At 38.9% G+C, this 20620-nt stretch overlaps 1 protein-coding gene across 4 annotated transcripts in view; it reads left to right on the top strand.

Moving 5' to 3' along the window:
• The first annotated feature begins 2473 nt into the window (after positions 1 to 2473).
• KIAA2012 (KIAA2012 ortholog) overlaps positions 2474 to 20620 on the top strand; it is a 971910-nt gene continuing 953763 nt past the window's right edge. For all 4 annotated transcript variants that reach the window (XM_044075102.1, XM_044075103.1, XM_044075104.1 and 1 more), the window contains exon 1: positions 2474 to 2915. In XM_044075102.1, coding sequence (XP_043931037.1) covers positions 2829 to 2915 — 87 coding nt within the window. In that variant the 5' untranslated portion in view covers positions 2474 to 2828. The remainder of the gene's footprint in view (positions 2916 to 20620) is intronic.

Here is a 20620-nt window from a genome sequence, read left to right as displayed (position 1 = left end):
CACAGAGCAGATCAGCAGCAGGGGCATTTTAGGTGGGATTTATTCCATGCTACTTCTTACTGTTAGATTTTCTGGCTGTGGGGACACCGCAGTTTTAGCAAGAAAATATTGTATCCTATGGCATTTTCATATCTGAGTAATTTGAAAGAATTACCCCAATACTGCTGTTTCATACACTGAATGTTATTTTATTATCGTTTAGGGAATAAAGGAATGTAGACAGATGAAAAGTTATTACAGGGGCCAATCTTGTACTGTATGGTTGTTTGATGTTTGTCTGCATGTGAGATAGTAAATTCGTAAAGTGAGTTTGTCTGAGGCTCTGTTTTTCACTTTGTAGGCCAGGTGTAGCAGCTTATATTCTTTGCTTTTATTATCCTCTGTAATTTGTATTCTACTGTCAATAAATGTGCCATAAAAATCACGTAAGACCTATTACACCTAACTGTCAGTTTTTACATATTAGCCTGGATGACAGCGCTGGTTAAGTGCGACTTGCTCAGTCACACAACAGTCTAATCAACTCCAGGCTGGCAGGGTGCAACTAATTTCTTTACTAATTACATTATACAGCTAGTTATATGAACTTGTTCTCAAATCACATTCTGCTTTTTAAGGGGAACACAGCAGAAAGTTATTAAGCTTCATAGCAATAAAATGTGGTAGTCCTTTGTGGCATAGATGAGCAGTATGTGGTCAGAGAAAGATGGATAAAGCTTTATTCAGAAGGGAGCAATGATCAAACAGTATAGCAAACAAATATAACCAAAATCCAGTAAACGCTGTGTTTTCTTAAAGTACCACTGAAGTGGTTCAGGATCTTTTCCAAAAGCCTCACAAAGAGGTGCTAATGGAGCCCAGTTTATTTATTTGCTTGATTTTATATTACACAGATAGATGAGCTAACCATCAGTTCATATATTAGTACGAGGTTAACTGCCCTCATGGGCCATTTTAAGCCTAGCCAATTACCCCATGTGAGAATCAAACCCTGCACCTTGCATCTATAAGGCAAACACCTTAACCATTATGCCAACCTTCCTAGGCCTGCTGTTACACTCCATCCATCCATCCAATGCCTTTGAGTCACATCTGACATCTGATTCCTATAGCCATCCCATGAATAGTCATTGCCATCCATAGACTTTACCATGCAGGTAGAAAATGAAAGTAGATTTCCAAACCTCTCTTGTGTATCAAACAAGTGCACGTGCATACACACACACACACACACACACACACACACACACACACACACACACACACACACACACACACACACACACACACACGCACACACACAATTTAGAGTCACTAATCCACCTATTACATGTCTTTAGGATGTGGGAGGAGGCTGTACTTCTCAAAGAAAAACTTTCAGAATCCAAACAGAAAATACCGTAGATGAGAACTGAACCAGAGGTGAGGAGACAGTGCTACTCACTATGCTACCCAGATGGCACAGTACAGTTCAGGAAAAAAATGATAATCAGGACTAAAGATGATGATATGAAAGTTGCTAGGGTGGGTTCAGGGACATTTCAGAAAGTACTTCCTCACAGAAAGGGCAGCAGACGCCTGCAAATTTCTCTGACTGGGTATAGTGAGACTAAAAGAGTAACAGAATTCAAGTACAGCTATGTCTGTTTTCTGTTACTATAACATACTTACCACAGAGGAATAGAACAGTTCATGTATAAAGATTTCTTACTTTTTTATTTTATTTCCCATTTAGTTAATTTCATATACTGCTGAGGTTCTTTTCCACTACTGTCTTTTATTCCTTTAGAATTATAATTTTTCCCCATACTTCCCTTAACTATGGAGTAGTGTTGTGCAAATGATTAAATCTCAGTGAAGGAAAACAAGATGGACCACGTGGTTCTTAGCAAATAAGTATTTATATACTACAACTTATGCTGGAATGGATAGCTCTTTGTTTAAATACTGCAGATCCCATAGGCTCACTGCAAAGGGAAGCATCAATGTGACCTACAATCATAAATGCACCTACAAAACAGAACAAGACAAGGGACTCTACCAATAGATATTACGTCTGGCAAATAAAGCTAAACATTGTTTAACAGACTGGTCTATCAGAAATGGTTTTACAGGAAGTTGTCTGCAGTTCTTATAAGATAAGAGATTGGCAAAGACAGAAGTTTGGTTACACTTCCGAGGAACAGAAGGGGAAGGACCGCATCCAGACCTTTGCTCACATACTGCTTCTATGTGCAATGAAAGAAACACAAAGAAAAGTTGCTTTGCTGGGGAGAAGGGAGGTACTTTTTCTTTCTTATTTCTTTGCTTTACAGTTGTCAGATAGTCATTGAAATTTGAGCCTGTCCCCTCTGGCATTTAAAAGGTATTTTGTGTTCAGCTCTTATTTTGGAGCTTAATGTCTCTCTTGCTGCTATGACAACCAAGAAACAATCTCCAGTCACAATAGGCAGGGCTGTGGTGTGGGTCCAGTATAGTGGCTAGAAGCAAGTTGAAACAGTTCTGAGGTCTCAGCGATTTGACTTAAGAAATGATCAAAGGATAATTAAAAATGATAAGAAATAAATAAGTCTGCACCCAGATTAAACACGGGATGCAGCAAAACTTTGTTTCCTTAAACACATCTTATAATCTGTGTCAAGTTTCAGGAAAAAAAGTGACAAAGGCTTTGAACTAGCAACACACAGGCAAGATACTGTAACAGTGTGTGAAAGTTTCTTTGATAGAAAAATGCAATCAAATGTAAAGGCAGCTATAGATTTTTAGGTATATGCAAAAGGAAACGTTAAGAATCATAGAAAAAGAGAAACAGACAGAAGATGTAAAAGATGTCCACTTTGTCTCTTCTAAGTCGTGGGAGTGGGGAAGTTGTGAACACTGATCCCAAAAGAATAGAAGTATACTTTGAGCCTGAGGTAAGCCAAGGAATTCTTGCATTTTGGTGATAAAAATATGCACTAAATTTGTGTTTAGAACTGGAACTGATGGATTAGAAAGTAGCTGCTATTAAGAGTGAGACAGAGTTCAAGCATTTGGATAATACCTTTTACTGGTTTACATTTTCTCTTTATGATTTGACAACTCTGACTTCCTGGTTAATATTGTATTATATTCACCAGCTAGATAAGTTTTTAATATTAGAACTGCAAACAGTATTTTCAAGCACCTGATTATGGCAGTAAGACTAATAGAGTTAATGCAGTACATTCTTTTAGGACTAATCGAGTGTGCTTCATCTGATATTTATTCACAGAAGTCACTATTACCTTAACTTCTATCATATGTGCTCACACATATGCTGTTGAAAGGAGTTTGCTTTTCTTGCTACTGTACTCTGATCAGTACCTATCCTGAAGACCTATGCTTATCCTGAAGACCTATGTTTGAATCATAGCTTCTACACTTAATACCCTTACCCTATCTGCATGAGCAAGTAACTTCAATTCAACTTTTAGTTTTAAATCTAGCCCTCTTCTTCTCTTCATACCCCACATAACTGTGTGTGTGTGTGTGTGTGTGTGTGTGTGTGTGTGTGTGTGTGTGTGTGTGTGTGTGTGTGTGTGTGTGTGTGTGTGTGTGTGTGTGTGTCTGCACGCGCGCGCGTATGTGTGTTGTACCTCTCAACTTCTTAACACAAGAAATCTGGACAAAGCTTAAAATAATGTAGGGGCAAAGGCCCCAAAATAGGGACAGAGTTTAAATATTGATCTTATAAACTTAGAAAGTTGTTAGAATAATAGGATTTGTGTTGGCATGCATTTTTCTGAAGGATATGATGTCTGAAACTCAAATGCATGCCATTACTTAGTGGCTTCAATCCTCAGTGATTTGCCATAGAACCACATTTTTTATGAGGAAAAGACCACAGATATGAGGCAAAAATCTGGACAGTTGAGAGGTGTGTGTGTGTGTGTGTGTGTGTGTGTGTGTGTGTGTGTGTGTGTGTGTGTGTGTGTGTGTGTGTGTGTGTGTGTTAAATGCCACAGTGCAAATTTTTTATGTCACTCCAACTGGTCTTGGCTTTCCTTCTTCATCAGTTAATATCAGAAAATGTTGCTGCATTTATGATTGTGTTTAAAGAAATTAGTATATGTAAGTACTCTGTTGTTGCATTTATGATCATGTTTAAAGAAATTAGTGTTTTTTACTATGAGAGTATTATGTGTTCACAAAAGTAATTTGCCAAGCTTTAACAACCTACAATCAACATGAAAATTCAGCAACAAGAATTCCAATGATTACCCCCTCCCCCATCTCTAGCATAGGAAAAGGACAAACGCACACTGCATTTGTAACAGCTATGAACAGACAGTGGCCACACACAAGGCATCAGGCAGCTTCTTCCTTTTGACAGACTTACAACATATTACCAGAATGCATGATTCTGGCATTAAGGGACATGCTTGCACATCACGGAGTATGTGTACAAACATCTATAATATTCAGATGTTACTCATTATATCCATTCTATCTATATGTACACATGCATATATCTATTGCTGCATTTCTGGCCTAAAATGAGGACACTATCTCATCTTTCTTTCTTACCTTGCATTTTTATGAAGATGCCAATAAATCAAATTTACAGCAGTACATGCAGCAGTAAAAATACCCTATAAAATACAGAAAGCACATACAATAACTTGTTTTGAATTGTAATGTATCTTTTGGGTTTTTTTTTTTTATGTCTTGTACTGTGTATAATCAGGTTGTAGCTAAAAAGAGACCCTTGTGGCCATGACCACTTAACTTGTTGAGTCTTTCGGCTTTTCCCGGTTAGGGGTCGCCACAGCAGAACTCCAGTCCGCTAATGATTGGCAGTAGGTTTTTACATGCCGAGTTGCCAGCCCTGACGCACAACTTTCAACGAAGGTACGCTCATTCACACATGTCTCCACACAGAAGAGATGACTGAATTAATTATGGATGTAGAATTATAAAACTATCTGTTTTTCACATGGGTATTTAATGTGCCATTATATGGATATTACCACATTCCCAGCAGCATGAGTCAAAAGACTGACTGCCTTGCAAGTTCTTGGGAATGTGGTAGTATCTGTGCAATGTACACCCCTGACTATCCTTCTGCACTTACAAAATGTGCATATGTATTTTCGATATACATTAAAATGTAAATAAGCTTATTTAGATAACAAGTCACTTATTTGGTTTTGTATTTTACATAAATTATAAAGTCCTCCTGGGATACACAAGGTTTTGACATAGCAAAATACATATTCCTGTGGGGGTTTCAAATATCTGCTGCTGCATTTATGATAGTGTTTAAAGAAATTAATATTTTCAAAGTTTTATATCAACATACCAGCAACTGTTTAAGATGTGAGCATTCTATTTATGAAATTAAAGATCATATATAATAAATTGCTTATCTGAAGTAAACTTCCAAATGTCAATTTTTCAGCATCATTAATGCATAGCAAGATTATTATAGCAGCGCTGATGTAAGTTTTAATGTGAATTATTAAAAAAAACACTAATGTTTAAATTTCATGGGTGTGCCTCCTTCCAGCATGCTTGCCAATGGTGTATGTCACTTAGCTTTATGTCCTGATGACATGAATGAGTGGAGCACTTCCACAGTAAATGGCAAATTATAGCCATCTTTTTTTCTTTTTTACAGTTAATTAACATGACGTAGTTAACAAGACTATCCATAAAATAAATGTAACTGGCACCTGATATCTAGTTCTAATGCAGATTAATTTCCACACTTAATCTTTTGCTAATATTATCATGGTTAGCAGTGCAGGTACTACTACTGATATTAATAATATTGAATGTAGACACGATGAAATTAATCTGCATTACAACAGAATGCCACATTCCTGGGAAACTTATTTTCTGTAACCACTCATAGGCTGCCCAATGTAAAGTAAAAATCCAGTGGCAATGAAAACACACAGCAGACCACAACTGAAATTAACAGACTGGAAATAGAACAGCTAAATAAACAAGTATAGTTTAATTTCTAAGTGCTTTCACCTTCAGCAAAGGCATCAGAGATAAAATCAGAAAACAGGAAGCAAATCTGTTTAAATCTACCTCTCAGCAGGCATTTAACCAATAAAAACCCTTATCAAGAACAAGTGTAGCAGTAAAGTGACAGTGCATATATACAAAGCACAAATACAAATACATATAAGGCAGACATAAGAAACATAAAGCTTAGTACTTAATACTATGTTACTTAAGAATGTAAAAATATTTAAATACTTATGTTAATGTAGCAGCTCTTGCTTTTAAAATGCAGTTAAGAGATAATATATCACTTTTGTACTTTTTTGTACAGTTTATTTTTTTGTACTTTTTTGAACTACTGAAGTGAAAAAAACAAAGCTACTGGACTTGCCGGTAGCATCTGGTACTAAAGAAATGGTACGTATCAAATGTCACTCAGTGAAATCAGCATGCGACTGGTTGATGCATGCCTGAACAGGCAGAAACTTCTGGTGATGCATCTGCTATTTCAAAAATTAAACTTAACAATATCTGTTGATTGGGATAACTATTGTTTTTCAGTGGGTGTACAAATAAATCCATTACAACACTGTGAGGAAATGGTATTGTTTCTGTTTCCCATTTTCTGGCTTTGCATACGATCTTTAAAGGTATCTATGTACGTCTAGTAGCTGTAGATACGTATTTTTCCAAAAGAGTTCTTTATCCTGACTTAATGGTAATACATGATAAACTATGACCTTCTCATTCTGCCACCTCATCAGAAAACCCATTGCGGTTGCTGTTATGTGTAAAGTTTTTCTGCTGCTGTATGAAATCATATTCATGATGGAATGGTGCAACAGTGCAGCATTTTATTACATAGGGTGCTATACATGGCACATTGTCAATGCATTTCTTAGACAGTTACATTAGTACTCATATAAAAATTAGTAAAGTTACAAAGGCATGCTTGATAGATTGCAAAGAATAAACATACAGCAATGAAGGATAATAAAGTAAGCTGCTAACAAGCATTAGCTTGTAGTTTTGGTTTAATCAAATCAGCCTTCATTTGACTCTGAAAAAGTCACTTGACTGCACAGTGCTTCTAGACTGCCAGTGAGAAGAGACACTTAGCCAGCTCTGCGACACAGATGTATAAAGTTCTGACTACGATCCACATGACTCAATGTCGATTAGTGGCTTGGGTATCTGATGAAGTTGGCAGGGGGAAGGGATGAGTGAAGAGGCTACACCAACGTGTCTCCTCTTAGGACTAGGGATGATGTGCTGCTAGCAAGTAGGGCTACTGATGTAGTCCTGGTGGAGACAGGACCTCAGAGGTGTGTGTGTTTGTGTGTGTGTGTGTGTGTGTGTGTGTGTGTGTGTGTGTGTGTGTGTGTGTGTGTGTGTGTGTGTGTGTGCGTGTGTGTGTGGTCAGCTACTTGGTCAGGGACGCGAAGCACTGATTTCACAGAGAGAGCGCTGGAGGACTTGGCTTGTTCACTTGGCTAAGGACTTTACTCTGAAGCTGTACCAGTGAGGAGCCTTACTGGGGACCTGGGGAGAGACAGAGAGAGAAACCCAGACCCCCGGCTGAGTGTGTTCCCTGTGTGCTCTTAAGGGAAATTGTGCTTGATGCAGAGAGGTCTGCATCTGGCAATACTGAGTGTGTCCATTTGTATTCCAAGTGAATGTCCCTCTCCAGTGTCAGTGGTGAGGATTCAGGGTCATTGATTACTGGCCCAGAATGGGGACCTTACACCTTACCCCATCTTTTGGGTTTATACAGCATTAAAAAATGATGGTAGAGTTGCTGTTAAACCTGGAAAATCTTCTCACTATTTTCAATACCAACAATATGTATTCCTTTTTAGCAACAGAAGTAAATAAAGTCCTACTAAGAAGCTATTTGGTGGCACTGTTTCTATCGCTTTTCCATACTTGACTTCCTGGTCTAACCAAACTTTTCTACCTCCAGCCTGGTTTATTCCAACTGCTTTTATTCTTTTTTTCTTTTATTCTTTATTTCTTAACTTCAGCTAGCTGTGTATTACCTTCTCTTCCTCAATTCCATTTACACATCTGTTATTATACTCGGGATTCCCTTTGTTAAAGTCACTGTCTCTGAAGTTTCATTCTGCTTTCTATCACATCCTAATAAAATCCCTAACTCTCAATGTAAATTACTTCACTGACAAAGGAGTAAAAGGCTAACTATCCATTACAAACTCTCAGCAAAAAGCTTTTGGGTTAATCTATACCCTTTATCTGGAGAAAATAATATATTATAAAATGTACAATACATCTAAATTCTACACTGTAAACACAACAACCACTTAAATAAAAGCCTTAATGAATTTTCATTTACTAGATGATATACAGAAGAGTCTAGGCTTCATCCAAGTTTGATTAGAAATAATGTCTTTATTTGTCCACATTTCCAATCCAAACTGGCACAAAACCTCTCTTTTCAAGTTGATGTTTGAGGGAAGCTATTAATCTTTCATGTATTTGAAACCTGAGTTATAAATCATCTAGTTTGTCTTTATGTGAGAGTCTTGCCTCCAGTTTCATATTGTAACTACATCTTTCACATAAAGTGTTTGTTTCAGGAGTAAGTTGTTGTCAGTATACACGAGACAGCTGTTAGTAACACTGACCTCAGTCTGCTTAAATGACTTGTTTTGATTACATTGCTGCATATTCAAGTTCCTGCAGGCTGTGCCTCATTCATGTTCTTGTATTTTTATACAGAAATAATTTTATGTAAAACATAGCAAGAAGAGAAAATACTGATGTACACATATCCCTGTGAATTACAGTCAACGCTAACTTGTAAGGGTGACCCAGGGGTGCAGCGGTTAGCATTGTCACCTAACAGCAAGGAGTTCTCCAGTTCAATTATTGGCTGAAGTGCCTTCTGTGCATAGTCTGTATGTCCTCCCTGCATTCATGTGGGTTTCCTGTGGCTGCTCAGTTTCCTTCCACATTCTAAAGAATTGCATCTGTGCCGTTTCTCCCTGGGTCTCTGCTGAAAATGGGTTCTGTCACAGACTTTTCCAGTAAACAAATGTTAAACAAAAATAAAATAAATAAAACTTCAGCTAAAATATATTTCCACAAAGACTGCATTCACATATCAACACAACATTGCTAGAGCATGTCTCTTTCACACACACACAGACAAACATAAAACTTAAAGGTGCAAAGCCTTTTATTACTTTTTACGATAGATTTGTTTAACTTTCCTTAATATTTCTGTCATGTTTATAAGAAAGATGTGGAAAATTTCCAAGTTTCTGCTACTATTGCATTAAACAAAAACACTTTGCAAGTACTATAAGTGTAACCAAACAACCAGCCTCTCTTGTTTTTTTCAGGCTAGCTCAGCTTCTCCTTAAATGTTTGCTACCATCAATGCATGGAGCTACTTTACCAGCTTCAACACTTTCGAAGGTATCCACTTTTAGTTTCTGTACCAATATATATATATATATATATATATATATATATATATATATATATATATATATAAATTCATTAGCATTACTGAACAGGTTTGTTTTACTGACACCAAAATCAGATAATACAAATAATCAAAACTACATGCGACTGAAAAGTCATTTCATCAGATTGTAGAAGTCTATAGATGGAATTTTTGGTGTTGATTTGGGAGTTTGCAAGGGTAGTCACCTCTTTAAATCAGCAACCTCACCAGACCTGGCTTCAGGTGTGAGGTCTGTCTGGGTCTCCCCCAGGCTACAAGAACCACATGCCTATCTCTAAGCCTGACTGCATGTAACAGCATGCACACAAGGTACTGCATTATCAAACTCATTCCCTATCAAGACATCTGCAGGGATATCTTCAAACACACCTACTTGCTTGCTTCCTTTTCCACCATCCCAGTCAAGGTGAACCCTGGCCAAAGGTATTTGGAATGGGGTCCCTCCTAAAGTTCTGACTGGAGTGGACTCCCCAAGCAAGTAGTGTTCCTCTTTAACCATTGCAGGATTTACAATGGTTATGTCAGAGGCTGTGTTTGTCTTAGCAGTGGCCTGTTTTCCATCCACTAAGATATGATTTAACCTCTGGTGATAGTTTGGTACCCCTGTTGTTTCAAGACAACTTACCACTGGCATACTGTTATTCCCACTTGCTGGCTCCCCCACCTTTTGTTCCCTACCTTGCCTCTGTGGACATCTATATGATACATGGCCCCACTGGTTACCTTTAAAACATTTAACCCTTGATCCTAGCCATGTTTCTGAAGTAGTGCCTTCCCCTGTTACTGGTGGACTCTATTGGGGTGGTTTAGGCTGCCCACCATGGGTTCCCTTATATCTATGTGCAGCACTGGATATCCCCTTCATGTGCAGTGATCCTCTGATTGCTAAGTAGTGATCCCCCTTTTTTCTCCAGCTCATCTGCAGAGTTACATTCTTGGTCTGGCAACCAGATTCTCATGTCCTCAGGCAAAGTGACAAGGGCTTGTTCCCTCACCAAAAGGTCTGCCAGCCCTTCCAAAGTGGTGATCTGACACCAACTCACCCACCTATGAAAATAAGTGCTTAACTCGGTAATATAATCACACACACTTTCATCTGCTGTATGTCTATGCTCATGAAACTTTTTCTGTAAATTTTGGTGTTAACTTAAAACATTCAAGTAAACATTTCTTTATGTTTTCATAGTTTAAACAATCAATATCAGACAATTTAGAAACAACAGTTACAGCTTTACAATGGGGTAAGGGGGACAGGAACCATCCCCAGAGCTCTTAATCAACATTATACTGTTTATATACCCTTTCAAATATATGAATACAACTATCAAAATTATCAATCTCTGTAATCCGTGGAAGAAGTTTACTGACCTTCATTCTTCTGGGGTTCAATTATTCCATTCCCCATTACCTCCATGACACTGACGAAGAGTCAGCATCTCCCTCTCATGTTGACACTGCTTCTCATTTTCTTCTGCCTCCAAATGCCACAGTCTGTCATTTTCTTTAGCCTCCAAAATGCCACAGTATCTCTCTCTCTCTCTGCTGATTCTAATTCCATCTGTTTTGCCTGCCACGGTCTCTTATTTTCTTCAGCCTCCAAATGCTGCAGTCTCTCTGCTGATTCTAATTCCAAACATTTGGCCTCCAGTTCAAGTCTCTTTAACTCCAGATGGGTTTTTAAGTCCTCTGAAGAAAAGGTGAACTCCCCTGTTTCTGAGGGCTACAAATTCCCATCACTAGACTGCTTATCTTCCTGATTGCTGGTCTGAGCTGTAACTAAGGTTGAAATCATTTCATCTTTAGTCAGGTTGGCATGCGCCAGTCCTTTGACTTTGCACACCTTGGCCAACTGGTTCTTTGTCAGCTTGCCATAATCCTCTGCTGACATCTTTGCCTGCTTTCCCTGACTAAACTAAAATAAATAAATAAAACTATTGTGAAATGTAACTCTGAAAGTTTACCTTGTGGCTGCTGAGAATACACACCTTCAATGACAACTGCCTACAGGCTGCAGAAGTTTAATTAATATCCACACCACTGCCCACCAATATGTGATGTCCCCACTCTGGGCCAATAACCAAGGAGCCTGTATCCTCACCACTGACACTGGACAGAGACGTTCGCTTGGAACAAAAATGGATACACCCAGTATTTCCAGATATAGCTCTCTGCATGAAGCACAATTTCCCTTAAGAGCACACAGGGAACACACTGAGTCCAGGCTCTGCATTTCTCTGTCTCCCTCCAGTTCCACAATAAGACTCCCCAGTGGCACAGCTATAGAGTTGAGACCTCAGCCAAGTGTCCAAGCCAAGTTCTCCAGCACACTCTCTGTGAAACCAGTGCTTTGGGTCCCTGCTCCAAACAGCTGACACACACACACACACACACACACACACACACACACACACACACACACACACACACACACACACACACACACACTCTTTGAGATTTGATTTTCACATGCACACACGCACATACACACACACACACACACACACACACACACACACACACACACACACACACACACACACACACACACAAAAGAAAGTCTGGCACAGATTTACTAGCTAAACCCCATTATGCCCAGTCTATAAGGTAGTTATACCACCACCAAATACTCCAAAGCCAGCTACTCAAAGGCTGTTGCAAGGGTACCCAATTATACTGAGTGAAACTAATATTAATACATATGGTAATGTTGACCAAATAGCCAGGCTTTCAGAAGTGGCCACAGTGTCACCAATAGATACAAGTACTCTCAAAGGTTAAAATATTCTCTAAAGGATCAACCATAATGAAAAGTTTAAATATATTTAATAATAAATATGAAAAGAACACAAAGACACTAAATATCTACACCAGAGTTTCAATCACAGGAAATATTAAAAATAATACAGGTGGATAGGTTCATACAGTTACAGAAAAAACATACTTAAATAATCTCACTAAATTTTCCTGACTGATCTAAAGAATTATTATTCCCTAGTTACTTACTAGAGTAAGACAAGATGAAGTAGGTGACAGATCCTTCTTTGTCGGGTTACAAAAAAAGACTGCCACAAGACTTCAGTCTTATCTAGTATTAAATATCATTTTTGTCCTAGATTACAGAATGACTGTTGTGGTGGTGCTGCAGTAGTGCTGTCGCCTCACAGTAAGACACTGTCTGGTTTGACTCTCAGCTAGAGCGTCTTCTGCGTGGAGACATGCGTGAATGGGCGTACCTTCATTGAAGGTTGTGCGTTAGGGCTGGCAACTCAGCACGTAAAAATCAACTGCCAATCATTAGCGGACCGGAGTTCTTCTGTGGCGACCCCTAACTGGGAAAAGCCGAAAGACACAACAACATTACAGAATGACATCAAATATATCTTGTCACCTGACTACTAGTTCCCATGCTGCCCCCTTGGCTAGAAGCTGTCAGAATTTAGCATGTGTGTCAATAATACACACACACACAGAGCCTTGCTAAGATCTGTTGCAGCTCCTGGAAGTCATAAAACAATTTCAAACCTCCACTCTTCCAGAGTAGCAATTAGTTCACTTCAAAGACAATGCAGAAAGCTTCCTAGCACAGACTTTTTTCTCTGGCTGCATTGTGAACTGTAAGATACAACCTTTATGGCCTAAGCCAGGTAATTTAATTTCAAACTATTTTCAAAGTTAGGTGGTTTAAGATTAACCTCTTCTCTTCCAGTATCCTCTGTTAAAACATATATATTTAAATAGTTATAATAACCCATGTATATTTCTGTTTCTGTCCAGGGTACACTGTTGGTACATTTTTAACACAAGCAGCTTTACAAATACATTTTTCAACACAAGCATCTATAGAAATCAGAAGAAAAACCGGGAACTAAAGTGCTCACCCAAAAAACAACCATAAGCCAGTACAGAAGGAGCACCTTGGAAGAAACACCACACTGCTACTGAGTTTAATCCTTTAATTCCACACAGAAACAAAGTACAGTCAGACAATAAACCACATGAACGCTTAAAACGTTTAAATAGCGTTTTCGTCACCTAAAAGACTTCTTCAGATGAATGCATACCATTTAATTGTGCCTCCATTTATACTCACACAAATCAACCCTAACCAATCCCAAAGCACACCTTATTAAGAAATAAATGTTTAAAACCATGTTGCTAAAACACACTTATATAAAATGCAGATAAATAAATATTTACCACATTCCAGCATCATTTAAAAAAAATAATGTGAAATGATAAAATTCACTCCATAAATAAGTATTGCACAGATGTTTAAAATGGGATAAAATATGATTAAAATAAAAGACTGCAGAAACATACACATTGCTGCAGTTAGATTACATTTGCCATCTTGTGGACAAATAAAATATTGCACCCTAAATTACAGTTTTGCTGCTCTTAATTTTAGTATTGAGGCCAGTGATACTGCTTCATTTAAACCCGAGGGCTTTGTGGCATCTAAGGTTAGCTGCCAAAATAATTCCCTGTATTCTAACCTAGCCTCCCACAAACCCCCTCTTATGTCCTTTGGTATCACTTCTACCACAAAGAAGTGGAAGCTGGCATCCTGACATGTACTTTTGTGTTTATATAGGGCATTGTTTGCTACCTTATTCCTTATGTCATAGTCATGCTCGTACATCCTGTTTTTTAGTTTTCTTTCAGCTTTCCCTATATAAAAAGAGGGACATGTGTCACACAGGGTTATACAGACCAATCCACTGGTGTTACGGTTAGCAAAACTTTTGCTACATAACTTTCTATTTCTACTCTTCAAAAATACTACATCTCCTGTCTGGATAAATGTATGAACAACCACTCACAAGCATTTATTTTGGCTTTGGATTCATAAAGGTCATATAAAAAAACTCAACCCACAAATGAATTAGTAATTTAATGTGCACAGCCTTAACAGCCAGTGGACTCGATATGTAGACCCAAACAGTCTGTCAATGGTTATACCAGAAATTTTTGCCATCACTCAAGGACTGTGTAGACTAAAAACTCAAAACCCCATCCGAGATCCTGGGATAGCATGTGAACATTAAGACTAAAACCAAGAACAACAGCCAAGAAAGTATAGAACACTGAATTTACTAAAAATCAAATATTTAAAATGCTTTTGTTAATTATATAAACATACTTTCATCAGATCTAAATGCAGTTAAAACTAGATGTTTGAATAAATCATTGAACAATCACAAGACTTCTACACAGCAATCAAATACACCAAACTGATGAAGTCAGCACAAAACATACGTTATCTGAATAAAACAAAACTGCATGTCAATAGAAAATATAAATGTTAATTAACACATTAGTTACAAAAGTTGGTATAAAGATTAAAAAAAACATTTTATATAAATATTATTATTTATTGAGCTTTGGGGCGTTTTGGCAGCTAATAATTGCCAATTAAGCTCCTTTGCTTCTAACTTATTGTTGAGATCCTCTATTCTCAAATCTTTCACTAAATACTTAAAAAAAATAAAACTTTACAGTAATGTTGATGTATTCTGTACTGTGTCTATGTAATAATGTTGGTAGCCTTCTTAATAACTTAGGTATGCTCATAAATTCACTGTGAGAGTCTTCACATGTTTTTACCCACATAAAAGTTCTCATAGCTGGCACACCTAGCCATATAGATGATAACAACAGTATCACTTTATAATGAAACTTAACTCCAAATGTCCTGCCGAAGTGTGTCAGGTTCAACACTGAACCAACATCAATCTGTCAAGATCCACTTCAAAACAAAAATGGTCAAATGTCGGTGGACTTCTCAGTTAATGGGTGTGTAAACATGATATCCACTCTCTTTAACACAAAACTTGTGGACCTACCTATAACATCAGCTAAAGCTGAATTGCCTAATATATTCTTACAATTATCCTTTATTATTCTCAAAATACCTCTACTGTCTACAGTTTAGTTTAAAGAAACTGAAAAACTTTTTTATGAAGTTCTTAACTATTTGATCTGATGTTGTTAATTTTCATTCATTCCTCAACAAATGGGTTTGGTTCCGACCTTTTTATCCAGCTCGGCCACTTTTTACAGCTCATGAATACTGAAAACTCTCAAGCTCCTCCCTTACCCATAATGCCCTAGTCCTCTACCATACCTCAGATCTCGTTTGCTGCTTTCACATACAGATGTGGTCACAATTAACTCTTGAGCTTTATTCTGTAATTTTTGAGAAAAACAAGATTTTTATATTTTATTACCTTTTTATAGATGTATCATATATTCCTCTGTTATGCTTCATACACTTATTGGCGTATTCTTTGTTTACTGTTGTTGGTAATTTTTTCCTTCTTATACCCTTATGGTAATTTCTTTAGTTATGATTGTTGGTAATCCCTTTTTCACTATTTTCTTTCTTGCTTTTAAAATTCTTCTATTTTTATTATTACTATATTTTATTTTTCTGCTTCAATATGGATGATGGTTTTAAATAATGTAAAGATTGTGTGCATAAAATACCTCTAGATGATTCACAGGATTCCTGTGTGTACTGCTTAGGCCCAACTCATTTAGAAGACTTGTGCATCATTTGTAAGGCCTTTAATCCACATGCCTTAGCGGACCTCAAAAATAAACTAATTCTAAAAGGTTTATTACAACCACGTTTTTGGAGACTTTATCTGGAGCTCAAACCTCCAAAAAAATTAGACAAGAAGGAGTCCAGAAAGAGTACATTAGACCCTTCTGGATCCTCCACTTTTAACTCTGAACCTGCTCTTGAACTTTCTCACAAGGTGTCTAACTGGTCAGATCTGAGTTTGTAGGATCCGAAGACTAAGTCCTTGGATCTGACAGCTTCTAATAACAGATCCATATAATTGAATCCAACTCACTCAGAGATGAAGAAGTTCCATAAGACCTGATATGTGTCATCTCTAAATCCTATTACTTTCCATCTACCATTGCCCTTCCTAGAGAGATGCCATCATTTTAGGACCCCTTCAGTGGCCTCTTCTTCTTGCTCTTCTTGGAGTCTGACAGAAACAGATGTAGACAAAATAATGAGTAAATTTGTATTGGCACAAATTAAAATGGGAGTTCCAGCTCCTACCCCATTGGGTCCGGAGACCTTCACCAGTACTATTCCACCTGTTTTGGTTCCTTCTCTGATCTGACCTTCAGCTTTGGAACTCCTGTATCCAACACTTCCAGAGTTGCCCATGTCAGATCTGAAGATTGTTGTATCTTCTGCTCTGATACTTTCTCTGACTGGACCAGCGTCAAGCATGTCAAAGCCAGATGACTCTCAAAGCTGTAGTGTCATTGCCAGATCTAAGGCATTGGAGTTGACTCTGAAGTTGTTGGAGCCATCTCTGCCTCTCAAAGCCTCAGCTTTGGCCAGCTCAGCTCCAACCTCTGTCTTGGGTGGGCAGCCTTTGGGTCAGAGGGTGCTGACGTTCTGGAAGCATATCTTCTTGGCACTATATTTCAGTTTTGGACAGCTCAGCTCCAACCTCTGCCTTGGGTGGGCAGCCTTTGGGTCAGAGGGAGCTGACATTCTGGAAGCATGTCTTCTTGGCACTATTGACCTCCTTCTTCCTGGGGCATTCTGCCTTTGAGGTAGTGGAGAAAGTGTTCTCTACCTCTAGTAGAAAAATTACCCCCCTCCCCCCTGAGATCCGTCTTCCCAATTTCATATGTCCTTGTGTGTTGAGCCTCAACATTCTACTCCACAATGACAGCCAACTCAAAGTTTCCAGACTACCCAGCAGGGCATAGTCATATCTTCTGATACTTCTCCAGACTATCCTGCTGAAGAAGTCTCTAGGAAGAGAAAGTGCAAGAGGAGGCACTTAGATTTTCCTCAAGAGTTGGTCACAGAAGGTACCAATTGTGATGAGAGGGAAGGGTCCCTAAGATCACCACCTGATGATGTTGGAGACATCCTGGAAATCCTCAAGCAAAGGGCTGGTTGGTCTACCGATAACCTTCCAAAGAGGAATCAGTATTCCTGGAAGCCTTTGGGTCTGGCCCATCTACCTCCTAGATGACTCATCCCGATGATGAGCTCATTGATTTGATCTGTAGTTGGGCATGGAAGGATCCCAGTGCTGTTGAGACAATCCCCAAGAGACCAGACAAGGTCCTGGAACCACCAAAAGGAAGAGAATTTTGGAACACAGGAGTACCAGTAGATGCTATGGTCATAGCAGCAGCCACAAAGAAGGAACTCATTGAACAGAATTCAACTGAACATCTACCTAACAGGAATCCAGGGTGCTGGACAGATTTGGGAAGTGTGTATATGCTTCAGCGCATTTTGCACTCAGGTTGCTGAATTATCTGACACATTTCACCAGACTTCAGAGGGATTTGATTAAAGGACTATCCAAATCTCTCTCTGGGACCATTACTTCTGATGCAGAAAACTCTATTGCCTTACAGCTGGCTACCCTACAATCCATTTCCAATTCGGTCATGAGGCTCAATTCACATGCAACTGGAGGTATCTCAAGGGCAGTGGGTTCAGGAATTTCCATTAAGAAACATGCTTGGATGAACCTGTGTGATTTTTGCAGAGCCTTTGAAAATCCTCCTTTATCAGTACTCCCTTTGATGGAAGTTCTTTGCTTCACCCCAAAGTTAAAGACACACTACCCAGGTGTGAGCAGGATGGCAAGACCCTATCTGCAGTGGGTGTACATTTTCAACTCCTCAAAGAACCTTCTCTAGGAATCAACAAGGTGGTCAATAAAATGTAGTTCATAAAATGTAAGGGTCTTTTCCATGATACATGTGGAGGTAGTTCCCCCAGGGGCAGAGGGAGGAACTCTAATGGAAGACGCCACCCAAGCAACGGAGGAGGCCTGCAGAACCAAGATTCTAGAAACACTTTCTCTGACACAGCCTACCAGCACTCCTGAAAGGAGGTCTGCTTGTCCACCTCTGGAGGCAGTCCTGGGTTGTCTATGCCTGCACCAGAAAGCCTGGCTAAATATTACAAAAGATACATGGGTGCAGAAGATTATTCCCAGAGGTTATATAATACCCTTTTCCCTTTCTCCCCTATTAACAGTAAACAAAATTCCCAATGTTCCATCCAGTCAGAGAGAAGCAGCAGAAGAACACTGCAAGAAAGAAAAGTCATCCAAGAAGTCCCCCCAGACTAAAAAGAGTCCAGAACTTACTCAAGATTCTTTTTAGTGCCAAAAAAAGGGGATTGGAGACAAGTTTTGGATCTCAGCAATCTGAACAAATCAGTTCAGTACACGAAGTTCTGGATGGTCATGGTTCAGTCCATTTTGCCTTTCCTGCACAAGGACAACTTGATGTACTCAGTAGATCCTCATGATGCATACTATCATATAAAAATGAACAGACAGTCCAGACGATACCTACGCTTCTGTCTGGGAGCCAATCATTACCAATTCAAAGCTCTGCCCTTTGGTCTCACCACAAACCTGATGGTGTTCACCAAATGCATGGCAGTAGTAACCGCTTGCTTAAGATTGCAGGGATCCTTGGCATTACCTTACTTGGACAATTGGCTAATAACCACTCCACCTGGCTAATAACCGCTCCAACCAGACATCTTCTGATAAAAGCACGAGATTATGTACTCCAGCTTTACTCTCATCTAGGAATTACCATCAGTAACAACAAATCTCAACTAGAACAATCTCAAATATTAGTGTTTAGAGGTGCCTTGTTCAATATGGTATCAGTGACAGCCTCCCTTCCCTTACCAAGGGTACAAACTATTTGTTTCCAAGTTAGAAAGATAATCCAAAATTCTTCTATAGCAGCTCAATTGATTCTACAAGCCTTGGGATCAATGTCTGATGCAATATTTCTGGTTCTGTTAGCAAGATACCATATGAGAATTCTTCAATGGACCCTAGCAACTCAGTGGTCTATTCTACACCAACCAATATTCATCCAGATCAGAATAACTCAGGCTTGTAAAATGTACCTCTTGTACTGGATTTACTCAGATTAGAATTTGCAAGGTTGTCCCCTTCATTCTTCCTCAGCCTAAAGCCATAGGGACCAGGGATGCTTCCCATATTGGGTGGGGGGAGCACTTCTTGGAAAAGACAGTCCAAGGCACCTGGTTCCCTGAAGAGGCCAACATGCATATCAGTGTCCTGGAATTAAGAGCAGTACTCCTAACTTTGCAGGCATTTCAAGACTGTCTCCCTTTCAATACTATTGTGATTCAGATGACAATATGTTAGTGGTATGGTACATCAACAAGGAAGAACCAGATCTTACTGCTTGTGTTGAGAAGCTTTGACAGTGTGGCAATGGGTGATCTCATCCAATCTATTTCTGATAGCCACGCACATTCCAACATGATAACAGACAAGTTGAGTAGGTCGATTTTATTGCCTCATGAGTGGTCTCTCAACATGAAAATTGTGGTAGAGATATTCCACCAATGGGGCCAACTTGTTACAACCTCTTTGCATCTCTCCTTAACAACAAGTGTGGAAGGTTCTTTGCCCTGATCTTTCTACTGGGAGGAATCTCTAAGAGACACTGTCCTCCATGATTGGCCCCTCAGTCTCCTTTATTCTTACCCCCCCAACTCCTCTAATCCCCAAGTTTCTTCAAAAAGCATTGTGGTTGCAGAGTACAGTCATCCTCATTGTACCTTACTGGCCTCATCAGATTTGGTTTCCCTTTCTTTGGCCTCATCTAGTTCATCTACTATGGACTTGGGGTCCAATTCCAGACCTCCTTTCTCACCTGACAGGCATGATTTACCTGGACATTTCAGACCTAAAATTGACCGCATGGTTTCTCCACTTCCATTGATAGCCAGACATTCAAGGCTGTCCTTCCCTGTACATTGCAGTCTTTTGTATTCTCATAAAGCTTCCACTAGGAACATTTACAGAAGTAAATGGAAAAGATTTAGCTTTTTGGGCACAACAAAGAGACACTGATCCTTTTTCAGCACCAGTAGCTAAAGTTCTTGAGTTTTAGGCCACCATTTTTAATGAATGGACTAGCGCCTTGACTGTTAAAAGTACAATTAGCTGCCATTTCTAATTTCCACATAGGAATAAATAACTCCTCCTTAGCTTCTTCAAAACATTGTAAGGCCTTTATAAAGGGAACATTTCTTCTTAGACTCCCTTTTAAAGATCCGAATCCACCATGGGATTTGAA

Source organism: Protopterus annectens, chromosome 6.part0, assembly GCF_019279795.1.
Source record: "Protopterus annectens isolate FY-2018-M chromosome 6.part0, PAN1.0, whole genome shotgun sequence".
Taxonomy (NCBI): Eukaryota; Metazoa; Chordata; order Ceratodontiformes; family Protopteridae; genus Protopterus; species Protopterus annectens.
The sequence above is the reverse complement of the archived record's forward strand: the minus strand, read 5'-3'. Positions and strand labels throughout refer to the sequence as shown.